Raw genomic sequence first — 18347 nt, 5'->3', positions numbered from 1 at the left:
ACCGACAGTAAGGAAATACAGCCAAGATGATTCATTCATCCATTCCTATCACTGAAACCCACATTCCAATAGAGCCTTTTTGGAAATAGTTGTATTTTATTTTGTCTATTGATTGTTGTCCTTTTCTTAACCTTACTTTTTCACTCATTAAATAAGTCTCCCAGATATTGAACAAAGCTACTAACGACCAAATTATTTGTTAAACCACAAATAAAAATCATAAATCTCTCTGACATTAAAAATAAAGTGGGTTAAAAGGCGGTCACAAGTCCTCTATAAAAGATCAAGACACTGCTGTGGTTGTAGTTTATAAAATGCTGACAGGAGACTTAGTGCAAATTTTTCTCTCCCTGTATTTGATGTTATCTTAAGTCAAAGCATGCATTATTAAAAAACCCATAAAACTGTTAATCATGGAAATCTATGTGCACACAATATTGTACTGTATTGTAGGTTCTCTAGGTTTGTAGGTAAAATGGCACTCGGGTTCATTGAGCTCTGAACAGATTAAAGGTCATGAACACCCAATGATCATTTCAAATATGTAAACTGAAGGATCTCCTCAGCAACTAAAGTATGACTTCATGCACGGTCTTCTAATAGACATTTTTTCTTTCATGTATTCTTATCTCCAATAGTCTACATACCTTTAACATCCAAGATTAAGCTAGACTTTACACAGTTTTGCCAAAGGTGACAAAAGTAAGTAAGAAATTAAAGTGATTTTACAACTGAATCAGGGGGAAGTGGCCTCACACACAGCTGCGATAAACATGCCTCATATCCATTTCACAGAACTAACAAGTACCCACCTCGTGGATTAAATGTTGTTAGAAACATGCACAGAGATGTGCTGTAACGTCACATAGATTAAGTGAATGTATGGACAACAAAGTCGACATTCACATTTTGTCTTTTGTCTTGTCTAATTGTTATTTTCAGCATTTTATACAGTTAAGTCCATACATTTTCAAACAGTGATACATTTTTTGTGATTTTGTTTCGGTACACCACCACAGTGGTCAAACAGTGCAATTTAGTCACGATGTCATTGAAGTGCAGATATTCAGCTTTAATTCAAGGGTTTGAACAAGAGTATTGCATTTAGCTGATTAGGAATTAAAGTCAATTTGAGATATTTTCAGAAGTTCAAAATTAATTGATACCTAATCCCTCTGTGTGTGTGTGTTTTCTATAAGCGGATAAAGGAATCTGGAGTTGATTCCAAGTGTTGAAACTGCTTTTATTAGCTCTTCATTGGATCTGTCTGTCCAAGAGAAGGAAGCCAACATTATCCTGAATCAAGAGTCAGTACTAGCACTGAGCAAAGCTGCTTCTGAGTTATGTTTTAATTTAGTCTTTGAATAAGAAAAAAATCATGTTTTCAAGTTACTGACTCAAAGTTTTTATCCAGCTTCCTCTTTTTTTTAAATATAAAACTGTCAGGCAACATCCTGGTGTTTGGGACGTGCAAATGTAAATGTACTAATTCATCCTGGTGAGCAGATGTTTGGTGTTGGCGGAACTCACAGAGAGCGACGGCGTTCAGCATGCCCGTGTATGGTGAAGCACCGATGCTCTGATAGATTATGCCGATGCGGTCCTGCACAGCACCCTTAGTGACGTCGATGTCTAAATGTATGACGAAGAAGGCCACAAATAGACCATAAATCAGGTTCTGGGATAGACGCATCAGAACACCCATCCTGTCTCTGGACAGGTTTCTTACTGTGCGCCTGCACACAGAACAGAAAGGCAAAATTAATGAGCAAATGTTTTACCTACTGATACCCTACAAAAAAATCATCATGATGCATGGAAGTAATCTGTATATGTTACATGTCTTTTATAAAGCAGCACACTAAGTGACATTTGTAATTTGTACCTGGAATATTGTGATCATATTTCAGTTTTAAATAGTGATTTATGGGTGGTGTGTACAAGCACACTGACCTGAGGAGAACTCCAAGTTTGGCAGCACCGCTGGGTGACTCTTTGCTCTTAAAGGGTATGGCGGGCTTGTCTGATCTCTGCAAGCTCTGCTCCATTTTTTCCAGCATGCTCTGGTAGATGGTAGACCTCTGATAGGCTGAAGTGATTTCATGCATGCGAGTGAATGTGGCTGCCTCCCTCTCGCTGCTGCGTGTGTCCACTGAGGTGAAGTCAACTGTTTGACATCAAATTGAATTTTTAATGTTCAAGCTATGGAAAAATCATCTTTTTAAAAAAAAAAAGAAGACTTATAATAAAAACACAACACCGTGCAGTGTGCTGGGTCCTGTCATACTGTACCATAGATGTCAAAGGGGTTGCAGTACTCTGGACACTCATATCCACATTGGCTGAAGAAATCCACCATCTCTTCTGTTTGTCCACAAAATACTAGCTCCCCACGACTCATTATAGCTATCCTGTTGAACACCTTGGAGGTAGACACACACAAAGAAACAATATTATTCCATCAGCATGTCTGTGAAGGTTCTCAGTCATCGTTGTCACAGGAGCTCGCAAAGAAAAGCGTCTGGACTTCTTTAAGTTGCTTGAAGATGTTTCACCTCTCATCCGAGAAGCTTCTTCAGTTCTAAGGTCAAATGGTGGAGAGTCCCAGATATAAACCTAGTGGGAGTATCCCCCCCCCCCACCAAAGAGGGACAAAAGGACCCCTGATGATCCTCTAATCATCTGAGCCAAGGTGTGAAAATGGGTGTGGGTCCCAATCAGCCAGAGTTTCGGGTGAGCTCATTGTGAAACCTGGCCCCTGACCTCCACAAGGAAGGTGTCCCACTCAGACCCATAGTCAGTAGCATAAACTCAGCCACTTATAACATTGCAAAACACCTTGCTACCATCCTTGCTCCTCTCGTGGGGAACACCCCACACCACATCAAGAACTCCACCGACTTCACCGACAAGGTTCAGAAACTTACCCTGGACCCAGATGAAACCATGGGGTCCTTTGATGTAGTCTCTCTCTTCACTTGCATACCCACCACAGCGGCCATGGAGACTGTCAGAAAATGACTACAAGAAGACAGCTCCTTAGAAGACAGGACCAACTTCACACCCGATCAGATCTGCACACTGTTAGACCTCTGCCTTACCACAACATACTTCAAATACAACGAAGGCTTCTACAGACAAAAACATGGCTGTGCCATGGGCTACCCCGTGTCACCTATTGTAGCCAACCTTTACATGGAGGAAGTGGAAAGGAAGGCTCTTGGCTCTTTCAAAGGAAGAGTACCCAGCCACTGGTACAGATATGTAGACGACACCTGGGTCAAAATCAAGACACAAGAAGTGGAATCCTTCACTGCGCACATTAACGCCGTGGATGAAAACATCAAGTTCACCAGGGAAGACACAAAGGACGACTGTTTGCCTTTCCTGGACTGCGCTGTGCACATTGAAGAGAACGGCAACCTCAACATCGAAGTTTACCGGAAGCCCACACACACGGACCAGTACCTCCCCTTTGACTCCCATCACCCTCTGGAACACAAACTTGGAGTAATTAGGACCCTACACCACTGGGCAGAACATGTTCCCTCTAAGCCTGAAGGGAAAAAAGAAGGAACACATGTAAAGGAAGCACTCAAAACATGCAGTTATCCTAAATGGGCGTTCATAAAGTCAGCAAAGAGGCACAGAAAAGAAGATCAGACACCAGCGAGGGAGGATAAGAAAGACAGACGCAACAACATTGTCATCCCCTATGTAGCCGGTGTATCAGAAAAACTCAGGAGAGTTTTCTCCAAGCATGACATCCCGGTGCATTTCAGACCCAGCAACACACTCAGACAAAAACTGGTTCACCTGAAAGACAAAACTCCAAAACACAAACTTAACAACGTGGTGTATGCTGTACAGTGCAGCGAGGAATGCCCAGACCTCTACATTGGAGAGACCAAACAGCCACTTCACAAGCGCATGGCACAACATAGAAGAGCCACCTCCACAGAACAAGACTCAGCTGTCCATCTGCATCTAAAGGTCAAAGGACACTCTTTCGAGGATGTCAACGTTCACATTTTGGACAGAGAGGACAGATGGTTTGAAAGAGGAGTGAAAGAAGCCATCTATGTCCACTGTGAGCGACCATCTTTGAACACAGGCGGTGGTTTACGACACCAACTCTCTGCCATCTATAATCCAGTTTTGAGATCCCTCCCCAGACGCCTTAACGCCCACTCACATCCTGGGCCATCTGACCTCAGGAATTCGCATGATAAGGTGGGGCCAGGTTTCACAATGAGCTCACCCGAAACTCTGGCTGATTTGGACCCACACCCATTTTCACACCTTGGCTCAGATGATTAGAGGATCATCAGGGGGTCCTTTTGCCCCTCTTTGGCGGGATACTCCCACTGGGTTTATATCTGGGACTCTCCGCCATTTGACCTTAGAACTGAAGAAGCTTCTCGGATGAGAGGTGAAACGTCTTCAAGCAACTTAAAGAAGTCCAGACGCTTTTCTTTTCAAGCTCCTTTGATTCCATCAGCATGCAACTTTTCACAAAACATTCACTATCAAAGGATCAAAGACTCATGTGTACAGTGTAACCAAAATGTTTTCTTAATATGTGTCTAATATATGAAGTGGTGTAATTCTGATAAAAAAACAAAACAAGTTCTTTAGCTGTGAGTTAGATAAATGTAGCTGATGTTGGCACATAGGTGTGAGTTTGACTCTACAAGCCATTCATTCTCTTTTTCACCAGTTCTTCTCAAAAACCCACCCTGAAGAGCTCAGAGCGTGGTTGGTGGATAGTTACTATGACGATACGGTCTCTCCTGGCCAGCTCTGCCAACAGCACTACAATCTGATTGGCGGTCATGCTGTCCAGACCAGTGGTCGGCTCATCCAATAGGATCACCCCTGCAACGACAGCATCCCAATGACATCACTGCTGTCACTGCAGGTTTGTCACGCAGTGAAACACTGAGAATAAGTGAAAGGCAGGACAATAACTTTTTCCTTCTAAGTAAAAACTCTCAGATGTACTTTTTATTAAGTGGCACATTGCAGGACTCTCTGTGGAGCCGACTTAACTTGCGGAGATAAGTGAGTTCTCTTTTTTTTAGTTAATTACTCTAATTAGGACAATTAAAAGATTGGCTCTTCGCATTATGAAAGCAGAGTGGAATTAGCAGATACTTTAATTGTGAGATTAATTCATTTCCTGGTTGATTGGAGAGTCACCGAATGGGAACTCCTCATTACTCTGTGTGTGTGAGTGTGTTCATGGGCATTTTAATCCTGAATGAGGACTGAGACCCTCCATCCTCCCCAGAGGACTGAAGTCCTGATAAACTACACCTGGGATACACACACACACACACACACACACACACACACACACACACACACACCACACACACACACACACACACACACACACACACACACACACACACTGAGGTGGGCTTCTGCTCATTCCCCTTACGGTGTGATAACCCAGTCCTTTATTACTCTTCTCCATCTCTCCCTTTTCTCTGTCTCTTCTTACTCCTGTCTCACTTAGATCCTTTTGTTTTTCTCCAGTGTGGACTTCATAACTCTTCTGGGGAGAGACAGGTTATGTGGTGAACTTTCCACTGTTCTCATGCGTCTGATCCTTCTGCCTCCCTCTGCTGCATTCTCCCACAGTCGTGGGAAAAAAGAAAGTTTTCACGGGACTATATGCAGTCCTGTTTTGGCAGTTTGCTAGTCTGACAAACAAGCTGCAGCAAATCTACAACAGAATGACTGAAAAAGAAAATAATCAAGGTGGTGCAAACTTTCCTTTTCACGACTCCACCAAAGACATATTTTGAAACATTTTATGAAAGCATGTTATATATAATTATTTTCTTTTATCTGCCAAAGTCTTTGAAAATCACTTCTAATCCCTCTTATTATCTATTTTACATCTATTAAAAGTGAAGATTTGAGTGATTAATGACTTTTACTCTGCGTCACCTCATTATTTTGATATAAACCGACAGCAAATGTTTGCTTTGGAGGAAACAGGTTGGTCAGAGATGAACTTGTGTAAATCTCCTCAGGTGATCTCCTGAGGTGCACTACTCACTTGGGTCCTGAAGTAACTGACTGGCAATGGAGACCCTTCGGCGCTCACCCCCAGAGATCCCAGGGAAAACCTGACCTCCAATAACACTGTGGGCCACGTGACTAAGGCTCAGCTCAGCCATCACTGCTGACACCTACATGGGAGCCAGAGGTCAAGGTTCAGGTGAGACAAGAGTTACAACTATTAGCAAATCTACTAAAAAAGGGCCTGCAGGAGATATTATACATTGATCAGCTAAAACTTTGGAATAAAATCCCCTCATTATTATGAAAAGATTTGCTGTGAACTCTTCAAATAATCACCCTGCTCATGGGAACAATACTCAGAAATTTGCTCAGGGGTTTGAGTCTGACCTCAGCAACAATCTACACAGTCTAAAAAAATAATGTTCAAAAGAACAAGAAAGAAAAAACTAGAAGCAACCAGCACCAGAAAAAAACTCATCTTGTTTCCACTTTAAACTTACAAGATCCAAAGGACCCACTGCTGGTGCCAAGCACCACATGAGCTTCATTAGACCTTGATGAGTGTATTTGCTCCACAAGATTAGGAGAAGCAATATTTTCCTGTTTTTACAGTTTGGAAATATTTCAGAGCGAGGGACTCAAACAAAATATTAGGCTGAGAACAACTGACCTGCCGTTCTTAAATGTCAGGTCAGGTACTCTTTTTTTAAAAATGGGCATTTGCAGCATTTATGTGCTGTAAGCAAAGAGATCTGTAACAAATTGTAACACATTCTCAGTCATCTTGATGCTGCACACGACTCTCTGTGAAGCAATAACTCAGCCATACTTAACTAACCTAAAATATAAAACAACACAGCAATGCACCTTCTAAGATTAAGCTGATCATCCAAATAAGCACTGAAACTGTTTGTGTGCTGACATCTTAGTGGATACTGATATCCATCAGCCTGTAATTTATTTATTTATTTATTTTTTGGGATATGTTCTGTAGCAGGCAGAGATGCCAGGTTTAAGAAAATAATGAAAGAAATACCCAGACGCAGCTCTAAAGTCACCTTTTTCTTGATAGCTTCAGCCGAGCGTTTCCGCAGGGCCAGCTGAGCTGTGTAGGTCAGAGTCTCCTCCACTGTCAGATAACTCAGCAAGTTATCGCTCTGGAAAAGAATGGTAGAAAGAGAAAACAGGGCATTAACAGAAAAGAAACTAGACACAAAAAAACACTGTAAATTGTGATTTGGTCACCTTAAAACTAGAAACTACCACCTCTATTCCTCAAGGAGATGGATTAAGAAAACATCTCAGTATTTCTCTTGAGTGGTCATCAGTAAACAAATGGAAGTATATGTTTGGACTGGATACTTTTATGTCACACTCTCTCCATCTATAGCATCTTTGTAGCACATCCCCGTACAGTGAGCATACCGGTATATCCTCACAAACGTCTATGTTCATATATGCCAGTGCGACCCATCTGTAATATACCTTTGCCTCAGATGTGTGCATACACACAGGCACAGGCGCATGACTTAAACCAGCTGAACCTGCTGCCTGCTTCAATTAACACATGGCGCCTCCCAATCCCACTTCTCCTTATTCTCTCATCTGAATGACTTTAATATGAGGAGCTCATATCACCTCCTCATCTACAGCTTAGCAGCGGAAGTTAATGACGAGGCTTAGAGAGCAGAAGGGGGAGCTATCAGCTAGAGGGGAGAGATGATTTGAAAAGAAGCAAGGCTGGTTTTAAACCAGTGTTTTTAATTCAGGCTTTGGATACACTTGAGCACCTCTCATTGCGAGATTACATATATGAGGAGGCTATCAGGGGTCTTAAGTTAATTTCATACGGAGGCCAGGGCAGCTTTTCAGGAGTTACTGCAGAATGTTCATTGAGTTTGTGGCGGTTTGTACAACCACAGGCAAAACTAAATACATACAGGCTATGTGCATGAGGCCAGCTGCAGTTGAAACTGTAGTGGAAAGTTTAATGAGTGTTTGTGTGAACTACAGGAAGGTGAAATGTGCATGAACTTATTTGCTAATTACTTTAAACTCTGTTCAGTCTCCCATTAATCATTTGTCTAACACGTCCACTGCTGGGTTTCAACTTCTGTTAAGTGACAATTGTGACAATTATGAATTGGGAATAAATTGTCCTTTATTAGAAGTCATGTAATTTCAACTGCTTTGACTTTTTGTTTGTTATCCATCTGATTGTTAGCAGGATTGCTCAAAATTTAAAAGATGGGATTGGGCCCATCTTTTAAATTTCATTTGGGTTTCAATCCATGAATTCTTTACCATTGTGAAGGTATGTCTTACTACTATGCACACACTGACACTCTAATGGATGCACTGGAGTCAGTTTGGGGTTCAGTATCTGTAATGTTTGGTGAATGCCTGTGGACCCTCTTTTGACTTGTGTAGATGTAGCTGGAAATTATTGTATTTATTTTTTTGTGAAAAAAAAATGTTTAGAGGCTTTTTGGACGTTACTAAGGATTCAGTTTGTCAAACTGATATTTTATTTTAGCCTTACCCTTTCCATCCACTCGTGTGAAGCGGTCACTAGCTAGCATGCACATCTGAGTGTGTGCGAGAGTATGCAACTTAATAAATGTAATAATAATTAATAATAAACTTAAACGGTAATAGAGGAAGTTTTTTGTTGAACCGTTGATCATTCAGGTGTGCAGTGATTTTAAACCAGGGTTCAGTATTTACACAATGACACTTTGGCCAAATATTGAACGTGAGGATCCAGTGATCGAACCACTCGAACTCCTGACCCCCAAAAAACTGATGTTGTGAAAGGATTAGAATCCGAAATTTGAACAAAGTATGGAGGTCATGCAGTCTTAGACGGCTTTTCTTTTGTTTCTGTGTATATTATTACCATTTAAATGTGCTTTTTATGCAGCTGTTTAAAATTACACAGTAAATTGTTTATAAATGTACATGTTTTTTGTAATAAAGCAACAGAAAAGCGTATGACGAGTTTAAAAATGTCAAAATTGATATGGTAGTTAAGGATATTAAGCAACCCAAGGCTTTTATTAACTTAAACAGAGAAACAATTTTCTTATAAGTGTAAATAAAAGTCTGTTAATTTAACTTAAACACAATTGTTGTGTTATTTTAACATTTATTGTATGTAATTTATGTAATACCTATATGTAACCTAATAGTTATTAACACATAATATTTTATATGTTTATAATATTAACACATATAACACTATGTAATATTAACATTAATATTACTTTTAATTATTTATGAATGCTTATTATATCAATATTGTATCAATAGAAATGCAATACTGGGATAATAAGTAAAAGCTATGAGTTAAATCTTGATGCGTGGACGTTTCTTTGTCTTACCTGCAGCACATAGGAGAAGCAGTCCTGATACTGCTCTTGCTTCAGTTTTCTACCATTAACGAAGACTTCTCCCAGCAGCGTGCCCTGGTTCCCAATCCGCCCTGAGATGGCATCCAGCAATGTGGTTTTTCCTGAGCCTTTATAATGAAAAGTGCAGATAAAGACACATATGCATAAAACACTCATGATTTAACTGATTTTTAACGCTTCCTGATAAAAAACGTTGTATTTCTTTTTCACTTTAAACATTTGGCTCTTGGATTGAACTGAACCTCGAACCTGAGTTGCCCAGTATGCCCATGATCTGGCCACTGTCAACATGAAAGGAGACATCATTCAGGATCTGACGAGTCCATCGTTTCCTGTAGGAGGGTAAGTCCCACCACGGACCCACACGTTCACTGTGAAACACATGTATATATGCACACACGCTTAAGGACAAGGACAGTATTTTTGATATTAGTATTTTATTTTTTTCAACACGATGTCTATCTCGGCTGTGGGAAGAATCAGCTCTTTATGAACAATCAGATAATCAGACAATCACAGTCAAGTAATAATGAGTAAATTAAGTTAAATTCTCTGAGTCTGTTTTTGAGTTACTCGTGTTGGTTGTCAGCAGCACTTACCTGACTGTGTAGGAGATCTTTCTGACACTTAGAGAACAGGTGGGCCCTGATTGCTCCTCTCTGCTGTCTCTCCACACATCTTTCTTCACCTCCGCCACAAACCTGAAGGACTCTTTTACTTTCCCGTTCTGCGGCTCCTCCATCTGCATTGAATAAAATCTGTTCATGTCTCCTCCAGGTCTGTGTCAAATCTGTTTCACATCAGATTGTTCATATTGTTTCAGTCCCAGACTTTGTCTTCTGCGCCTGTTGCCTGCACACAGCAGAAACGCGAGATCAGTAGTGACTCTCTGGAAGCGTGAGCGCCGCAAATGTCATGTTATCTCAGAGAACTTTGATCAAAGGTTGTATAATGAAGACAAAAAGCACACATGCTAAGTCAGTTCACAGCCCTTCAGTGTGGACTCAGTCCTCGTATTGTCGGCTGCTTCCCAAAAAAGCTGTGACTGACAGGATAAAGCAGAGGGCGAACTGACATGACATGAACTCGGATGCTTCAAGAAGAAAGAATTGTGAACTAGAAGGGAGAAGATCTTCAGGAGGACGTGAACAACTGGAGACACAAAGCAGCAGACAGAGAGGAAAATAAAGACCCTAACAGAAGAGGAAAAGAGGAGTATTGACCTCTCTAACCTGCAAATTTTAACCATGGACAATGGCAGTGACCTTATACACACAAACGACTACTCACAGGTTTGTCAGGTCAAAATATGCAAATCTTAGCTCTCCTAAAGAAAATGACCAATCCAGGTCTTAACTTTGTGCTGTTTTACTTTATTTATAGCCCTACCAGCCATTAAACTCCTCTCTTTGACTGAGTATAACATGGGATTTTATTAACTAATCTGAAGTAACCTAAATCAATTTATGATCACTAGTGTGCTCAACCAGTACTAGAAACTTTACTTTACGTGGGTTTTTTGTTTTTTCTTAAAAAAAACAAACTTATTTATCTATAGAAAAGAATTTGATTGATTTCCTAATATATCATTTTAACATTTTGCTGAAAAACTGGAATTTTTCCCTGAATGCACTTAAGTGCAAATTAATTTAGAAAAAAACTGTAATTTCAAATAGGAAATGTTGAATTGGATAATTGGTTGGAAAAACACATGGATGGATAGATGGTTTAGCAAGCTCTGTTTTTCTCCTATGTCAGTTTCTGCATCGGGCATGTTCTGGTTGCAACGGCGGGATCAGCAGTGACAACATTTCCGAACTCTATGATGCATTTTGTCGAGATAAATATCCTTAAAAATGCGACCAGAATGCTCTGAAATCTGGATGTTTATGCAATGAGAACCCAAATGAACCATTTAACGTTATTTGTAAAATTATTTAACTCATTAAGTCCAGAGTAGACTGCTTCAGTACATGAAGTCTGGTAGGCACTAAGGTCACGATCACACCTGGTACCTTTTGCCTTTCCTGGTGTCATTACACTGGCTTCCTGTTCAGTTATTATTGCTTAGCTATAACATGTCCACTGCTGGGTTTCGTTTACTCAAGCATAAAAAAATGTTTTCTATCAAATGGCCAGAAATGCATAAACTTCTGTTAAGAAGACAACGCAGACTCACTGCTTAAATATGCTAACCCCAGCAAACCCAAGTTGTTTGCTTGCCAGCAGCTTTTACCAGTTTCAGACCAAGCTTTCCCAGTTACAGCACTGAAATCCAGGTCCTTTTTCCTTCCAGTGTTCAAATCAGGATTTGTAACATATTTTTGATCGTGCCCAGTTAAGTGTCTCATTAATTTATACATTCAGTAAAATATCAAATTATTTTTCACTCATTTGTTTAATGGCTTAATTTGGTTGTAAATGTATTAATTGCGTTCTTTGTTTTATTACATTCACGACTCACATTTTCACATCTATCTGATGTCCGACCTCGTTTTGCTATACAATGAAAAAAAATCAGTAAAAAAAACCAAATATGTATTTGTTTTTTTCAGCCAGTACATTATTATTTTATAGAAGCTTCCATGAGTGATAAATGATCAAATTTGATGTGTGGCTAAAAAAGTCGTTAATTTTAAAACAGAACTGTATGTTATAATCTACACCATGTAAACTAGATTAAGTGGCAGGATGCTGTTAATCTCAATTTGAACATTTGTATTTTTTTTCTTCTGCAACTGAACTATTGGGTTTATTTGAAATTGGACTCTGGTCACACAGGCAGATATTTGCACATACAGTACAAACAGACACACGCAGGTAGACAATCAAACACACAAGTTAATGCGTGTAACAATTTTTTTCCATAAAAGACTAAATGACAAAAGACAAAATCACATTTTCTAATCACATCCAACTAATGTGTGGCCACAGGTTTATTATCTACTGTACTGTTTGTTGTTACTAACTAAACCCAATTTTGTGGTGTAAAATCAGCATATCTGTAATTCTGATTTGAAACTTTGAAATAAGAACATCTTGTTTCTCATAGTTTATAAGGTATATATAGGTCTATATATATAAAAACATTTAGTACATGTATCCTGGTCTGTATGAAACTTATTGACTTGCTTGCTTCGCATTAACAGCATCAAGACAGAGAGTTATTCTCATCTGAGGAGGACAGCAGTCTCTACTTCACCTACAGCGGAGGCTGCAATGTGCTGGAGGTCAAAAACCTTTGCTATGAGGTAACTATAGGTCACCTGCTCTTATCTTACATGAGTTTTCTCAAGCTCCTGACTGGTTCATGTGTATACATGCTGCAGGTGTTCATCGTGTACATGTGTTTATGTTCACAGGTGGATACAGCAGCTCAGATCCCGTGGTACGAGAGGCTGTCAGAGTTCAAAATGCCGTGGGAAATTAAAGGAAATAAGCAGACAGCCATCAACAAGCTGAGCCTCACTGTCCACAGCGGACAGATGCTGGCCCTTATTGGCAGCTCAGGTGATGCACAAAGATTTGAAGTATTGCTTTATTAAATAAAGTAATAGATATGCGTTGTTCCACCAGAACAGTAAAGAAAAAACTGCATTTTCTTGAAGAATAAATGTGTGTTAAGTAAAAATAAGTAGAAAATCTGCTAATTTGGAAGACTCATAGATGCATTTCTCCGGTTCTATATTGCTTATGGTTTGTTTTTTTGAACATAAGCAAAGATGAGAATGTCTTGAATTCAATATGTTTTCAGGTTGTGGTAAAACGTCTCTGCTGGACATAATAACTTGTCGGGATGAAGGAGGCATCATGAAGTCCGGTGAGATTCTAATTAATGGGAAGCACAACACGCCCCAGCTCGTCAAGAAAAGCATCGCTCACGTCCGCCAAGACGATCGGCTTCTTCCTCACCTCACCGTCCGAGAGACTCTCTCCTTTGTTGCCAAACTGAGGTTGCCCACTCACTTCACACAGGCTCAAAGGGACCAGAGGGTAAGATTAAGACTGGTCAATAAATGGGACTCAAACTATTTCCATAACAGTATTTGCATGATTGTTTGGACTGGCAGGTTCTTGTTTATCCATTTTATAATAGAGCCGTTGTCAGCATGTTTATCACATTCTCGTTAAGGCATGCCCTTTTAAACTCTTCAGAGTTTTTGTTGAACAAACACGTGTTAAATGATAAGAATGCTTGTATGTGTCCAGATAACAATGACTAACAGTGTCTCTGGTTGCTGTCTGTCACAGGTGGATGATGTTATCGCAGAGCTGCGGTTGCGGCAGTGTGCACACACCAGGGTGGGAAACAACTACATCAGAGGGGTTTCTGGTGGAGAGAGGAGGAGAGTCAGCATAGCTGTCCAGCTTCTCTGGAACCCCGGTGAGAGATATTAACACAGAGATTAATTAATGTGGTCCCCTGAACTGTCATTTATGTTGTTAAGACAGGGCAATGACTCAAACTGAAGTCCCAATCCAAGCAGCAGCTTTTATATATGGCACACTATTTTAATTGTGTCCTCTATACGCCACTTTGCAACCCACCTCCAGTGCCTCCTTTCCATTTAGCATCTGAGTGTAATCAGTGTCATATATGTTGTTTTTATTGCAACTTCTAAAGTTACTATAGATATAACATTTTTAACCTTTGTGTTTATGCGAGTTTTAAATGTTTCAGCTCTAAACAGGGTATTTCATACCGTTTCTGAACATCTATAAACTACTGGGAAGTGACACGAGTGTAACACTTCTTCCTGTGAATAACAAACACATTTGACTAATTACTGACTTTAACAATCATGATTCCTCTATTATTTTCGAGCTCATACTGTTAAGATCTGTTATATAAAGAACAGGGTTTAACAGAGGTGATAGATTGGTCTATTTCCCCTCTCAGGTATTTTGATCCTGGATGAACCCACATCAGGTTTAGACAGCTTTACCGCTCATAACTTGGTGATCACACTGTCCCGTCTGGCTCGGGGAAATCGTCTGGTCCTGCTTTCAGTCCACCAGCCTCGATCAGATATCTTTCAGCTCTTCGACCTCGTCGTCCTGATGTCTTCAGGTTCAGCTGTTTACTGCGGTGCAGCTCGTGAGATGGTGCCTTACTTCACTGCTCTGGGACACCCCTGCCCACGATACTGCAACCCCTCTGACTACTATGGTTAGTAAGTGTGTCAAAAGAGAATTAAGTGCTTCTTCCCAGCATGCAATAACATATTCTTACCAACCCCATGCTCACTGGTAACTTAAGGAAAGCTGGGACCCAACAATTTACCACTAATTTTGCAAAAGAAGCATTTGTTTTCATCTTAATGATAAATACTACATCTCTTTGTGTTTTTCATTCTTTTAAACCTATTTAAGCCTCATGTTGTTGGTGTCCTGTGTCTTTTATGTGTGTGTGTGTGTGTATCCAGTTGATCTGATCAGTATAGACCGGCGCAGTCCAGAGCGAGAAGCCGAGTGTTTGGAGAGGGCCAGAGTTCTGGCTGAGCAGTTCATGGAAAAGGTTCGTGATACTGACGACCACATGTGGAAAGCCGCTGGGACTGATGTAGCGCAAACCGACAGGTGATCATGTTTTTGTGTGAAAGTTTGGCTTTTTTAAAATTTTATTTAAACAGTAAGTAGTGATAATGAACCAGCATTTTTCTAATAAAGCATAAGATTTTCTGTATTTTTTGTAAGAAATAACACCACAATATCTCTGCTTACAGCTTTCCATATATAGGGATTTACTGTTTTTTGTGATTACCTGTTGTAGATGCTTAAAACTCCTTTATGGTCATGCTTAAGCTGTGGACCAAACCTTTAAAACCCAGACTAACCCATCCATTACTCTTTTTTCCCACACACAGCAGCCCTCAGCAGCCAAGCAAGAGAAAAGAAGATGAAGTAATAACTATTTCCAGGCATGAAAACAGACTGCCAGGCAAACTACACCAGTTTAACACCCTCATCAAGTACGAGCATGAATGTTTTGGAGCACTCAAATCTATGTGACTGAATATGAACACTGACCTCTCTCCTCTTGTTCATCAGGCGTCACATGTATAATGACTTCAGAGACCTGGTCACCCTATTAGTTCACGGCTTCGAGGCCCTCCTCATGTCGCTGCTGGTCGGCTCTCTCTACTACGGGGCAGGAGAAACCCGCCTGTCCATTCAGGACACCGTGTCTCTTCTCTACATGATCGGAGCTCTCACCCCATTTGCTGTGGTGCTGGACGTCATAGCTAAATGTGAGTAATAAAGCAGTTTGAAAGGATAAAGCCAGTAATAAGTCTCACTGAGGTTGTGTTTTGATTTCTCTATGCATTTACTTTAAATTATTTAAGTGTTTTATGTTATAAATGTTCACATGTAATAAGTATCATAAAAAAATTATCTGTTTAAAATAAAGCAAAAATCACTGAAGGCATTTCAAGTTGTGACCTCTGCATTTGCAGTCATTTGCAGATGTCCACAATTTCATTGTACATGCGCAATGACGAAAGGGCTATTCTATTCTATTCTATTCTATTCTATTCTATTCTTTGAATTAATGATGAACACTTTAACAGAGCAGGTAAAGGTAGGATGGTTCAGAATGGAAAGATTATCAGAGTTATCAGACAGATTTGCGTTCTTTAACCCTGAACTTTATGACATCCAGCCACATGTACAGTGTAGAGGTGTCTAGCCATAACCATAAAAAGTCAAGTTTAATTCAGGTCAAGGTCAGAAGACACCAAAAGATAGAAAAATTATGCCAGGCTCACTTAGAATTAAATACTGTGACTCTAACTGCAGAGAGAAAATTAAAAAAAATCTCTGAAACTGCATTTTATCCAGTATCATAACATTTATGTAGAGAGACATTGTGCTATATATTCATGCCCTAACCTAATACAACTCTTTGACATCTTAGTTTTTAAGAAAAAAACAAACTGCCTGGCTGAGGCTAAATACAGCTCATGAAGCTGATCCTACTGCATGTATTGTGAACTGAGTGTCGTTAGACTGAATGCTCTCTGCAGGTCACACAGAGAGAGCCATGCTTTACCACGAGCTGCAGGACGGCATGTACTCTGTGACCTCTTACTTCTTTGCCAAGGTAAAGTCCAGTGATAAAACTGAATCTCCAGCAGGGGCCAGTCTTGTTCCATGCTGGAGTCACTGTATGCTGAATAGTACTACAAGTATGTTTTATGCATTCTTGACTGTCGTGTATTTTTGAATATATGCTTTTTCTCCATTTTCAGGTTTTGGGGGAGTTACCAGAACACTGTGTGTTCACATTAGTCTATGGTCTGCCCATCTATTGGCTGGCAGGACTTAACAAGGCGCCAGACCGTTTCCTTCTGAACTTCTTGTTAGTGTGGCTGATGGTTTACTGCAGCCGGGCCATGGCTCTGTTTGTAGCTGCTTTGCTTCCCACCCTGCAGACTTCTGCCTTCATGGGCAATTCTTTGTTCACCGTCTTCTACTTGACTGCAGGCTATGTTATCAACCTGGAGAATTTGTGGCTTGGTGAGGAATTATTTGCGTTATAAACCGTAAACAGCAGGCGACAGCTTCGGAAAGAAAAATGAGCTGGTCAGCATTTAATGTTTGTTCATGTTTTTTGTCTCCACAGTGGCATCATGGCTCTCTTATGCCTCATTCATGCGCTGGGGTTTTGAGGGCATGCTGCAGGTGCAGTTCAGAGGCAACGATTATTCCGTCACCATTGCAAACATGTCTATCAATGTTGATGGCATACACGTGAGTTAAACACTATCATTTCAACTAAAGTTATGATTTGTTTACACATTACTGTTAGGTTTGCTATTATCTGTACAGATATTAAATCTTTAAGATTTATAGGACTAAACAAATCAGACCATAAGAGAGTTATCAGGACTGTTAATGTTTTTAAGGACCTGCTAATTCTTACTTTAATGGACAAATCCATTTGATGAACATTTTTCTCCTCTAATCCTTTCTGTACGTCATTCAGGTGGTGGAGGCCCTGCACATGAACCAGTACCCGCTGTACTCTTGCTACTTGGTCCTACTTGGAGTCTGTCTGGGCTTCATGGTGCTCTATTTCCTGTCCCTAAAATTCATCAAGCAGAAGTCCAGTCAAGACTGGTGAACAAAACTGAGAAAAACCAAACGCCCTCTGACATCATCAGGGTTTTTATTTTGCATAAGTGGAAGGGAGGTTCTAGTTCGGCTGGTTTCGATACCAAACTTTCCATTTTATTCCTCTTTAGACATTTAATTCAAATGCTATAAAAGTAAAATGCATGCATGATTAAAATGTTTAGATTTTTGCAATTTCAGCATCATAAACTTTACCTGTGTAATGGGAAAAATATTCATAAAATACTATATTTACTCATCTGAAATATTTCAAAATGCTTCCATCGTTTACGGTTTTAATCTGCCAACAGAAAAAGATTTACAGAAGAAAAAGTTGAGCGTGGTGATGAAACAGTTTGGAGTCGCAGTGCCGCTGCCTGCTGCTGGATGGCAGCAGAGGACTGTCGTAACATTGATTTGAAAATAATGAACTTTTCTCTCGTTCGCCCTCTTTTTCCCAGGCATGGCAGATGATTAGAGCGCTACTTTAGCAGATATCAATCTGCAGCTTTTGCTTGTTCCATTTTCGATATTCTCAGCGTTATCTTTTTTTTGTATATGTGAAGTTATTAAGCATATTATTAAGACAGAATACTGAGCACTGAAGAAAGATGACCAAGAGAAATTTAGTAGGCCAACTCACACTCGGAAAAAACTTCTTGTGTAGACTGAATGCTTGTAAGCTGTGAGTTTTTGCACTGGTGCAAAAGCCTCTTAAATCTTTTTTCTAACGTGGTTTGAGCCCAAATTAGTAAAGTATCGTCTCAAAATGCCTCA

The 18347-nt window shown here is 40.1% G+C and overlaps 2 protein-coding genes across 3 annotated transcripts in view; one reads left to right on the top strand and one right to left on the bottom strand.

The window, feature by feature from the left end:
• abcg5 (ATP-binding cassette, sub-family G (WHITE), member 5) overlaps positions 1–10350 on the bottom strand; it is a 14972-nt gene extending 4622 nt beyond the window's left edge. Inside the window, exons 1-9 of the mRNA XM_085477262.1 lie at positions 10052–10350; positions 9702–9823; positions 9423–9559; positions 7098–7196; positions 6074–6206; positions 4739–4878; positions 2293–2422; positions 1954–2167; positions 1531–1736 (exon numbers count right to left, since the gene is read on the bottom strand). Coding sequence (XP_085333388.1) covers positions 1531–1736; positions 1954–2167; positions 2293–2422; positions 4739–4878; positions 6074–6206; positions 7098–7196; positions 9423–9559; positions 9702–9823; positions 10052–10218 — 1348 coding nt within the window. The 5' untranslated portion in view covers positions 10219–10350. The remainder of the gene's footprint in view (positions 1–1530; positions 1737–1953; positions 2168–2292; positions 2423–4738; positions 4879–6073; positions 6207–7097; positions 7197–9422; positions 9560–9701; positions 9824–10051) is intronic.
• On the top strand, positions 10325–18347 carry abcg8 (ATP-binding cassette, sub-family G (WHITE), member 8). 2 transcript variants are annotated; one of them, XM_085477261.1, is made up of 13 exons: positions 10325–10744; positions 12602–12703; positions 12815–12962; positions 13207–13445; positions 13704–13836; positions 14353–14622; positions 14879–15032; positions 15323–15424; positions 15504–15703; positions 16481–16557; positions 16706–16973; positions 17080–17207; positions 17443–18347. In XM_085477261.1, exons 1-13 carry the CDS (start codon positions 10700–10702, stop codon positions 17578–17580), a joined length of 2004 nt encoding a protein of 667 aa, XP_085333387.1. In that variant the 5' UTR covers positions 10325–10699; the 3' UTR covers positions 17581–18347. The 2 variants fall into 2 exon arrangements, with proteins under 2 accessions (XP_085333387.1, XP_085333386.1); XM_085477260.1 differs by having other exon boundaries at positions 15320–15424.

The sequence above is a fragment of the Copadichromis virginalis genome, linkage group LG13 (assembly GCF_057382275.1).
Source record: "Copadichromis virginalis isolate Kocher_CV1m ecotype Utaka linkage group LG13, C_Virginalis_male_GT1.1, whole genome shotgun sequence".
NCBI classification, from domain to species: Eukaryota; Metazoa; Chordata; class Actinopteri; order Cichliformes; family Cichlidae; genus Copadichromis; species Copadichromis virginalis.
This window is presented reverse-complemented; position numbering and strand designations above follow the sequence as displayed.

Coding starts and splice junctions, on each gene's coding strand:
- abcg8 (XM_085477260.1), top strand. CDS start 10,700: ATGGACAATGGCAGTGACCTTATACACACAAACGACTACTCACAG. Junction 12,963..13,206: donor GGCCCTTATTGGCAGCTCAG/GTGATGCACAAA, acceptor ATATGTTTTCAG/GTTGTGGTAAAACGTCTCTG. Junction 16,558..16,705: donor CCTCTTACTTCTTTGCCAAG/GTAAAGTCCAGT, acceptor CTCCATTTTCAG/GTTTTGGGGGAGTTACCAGA.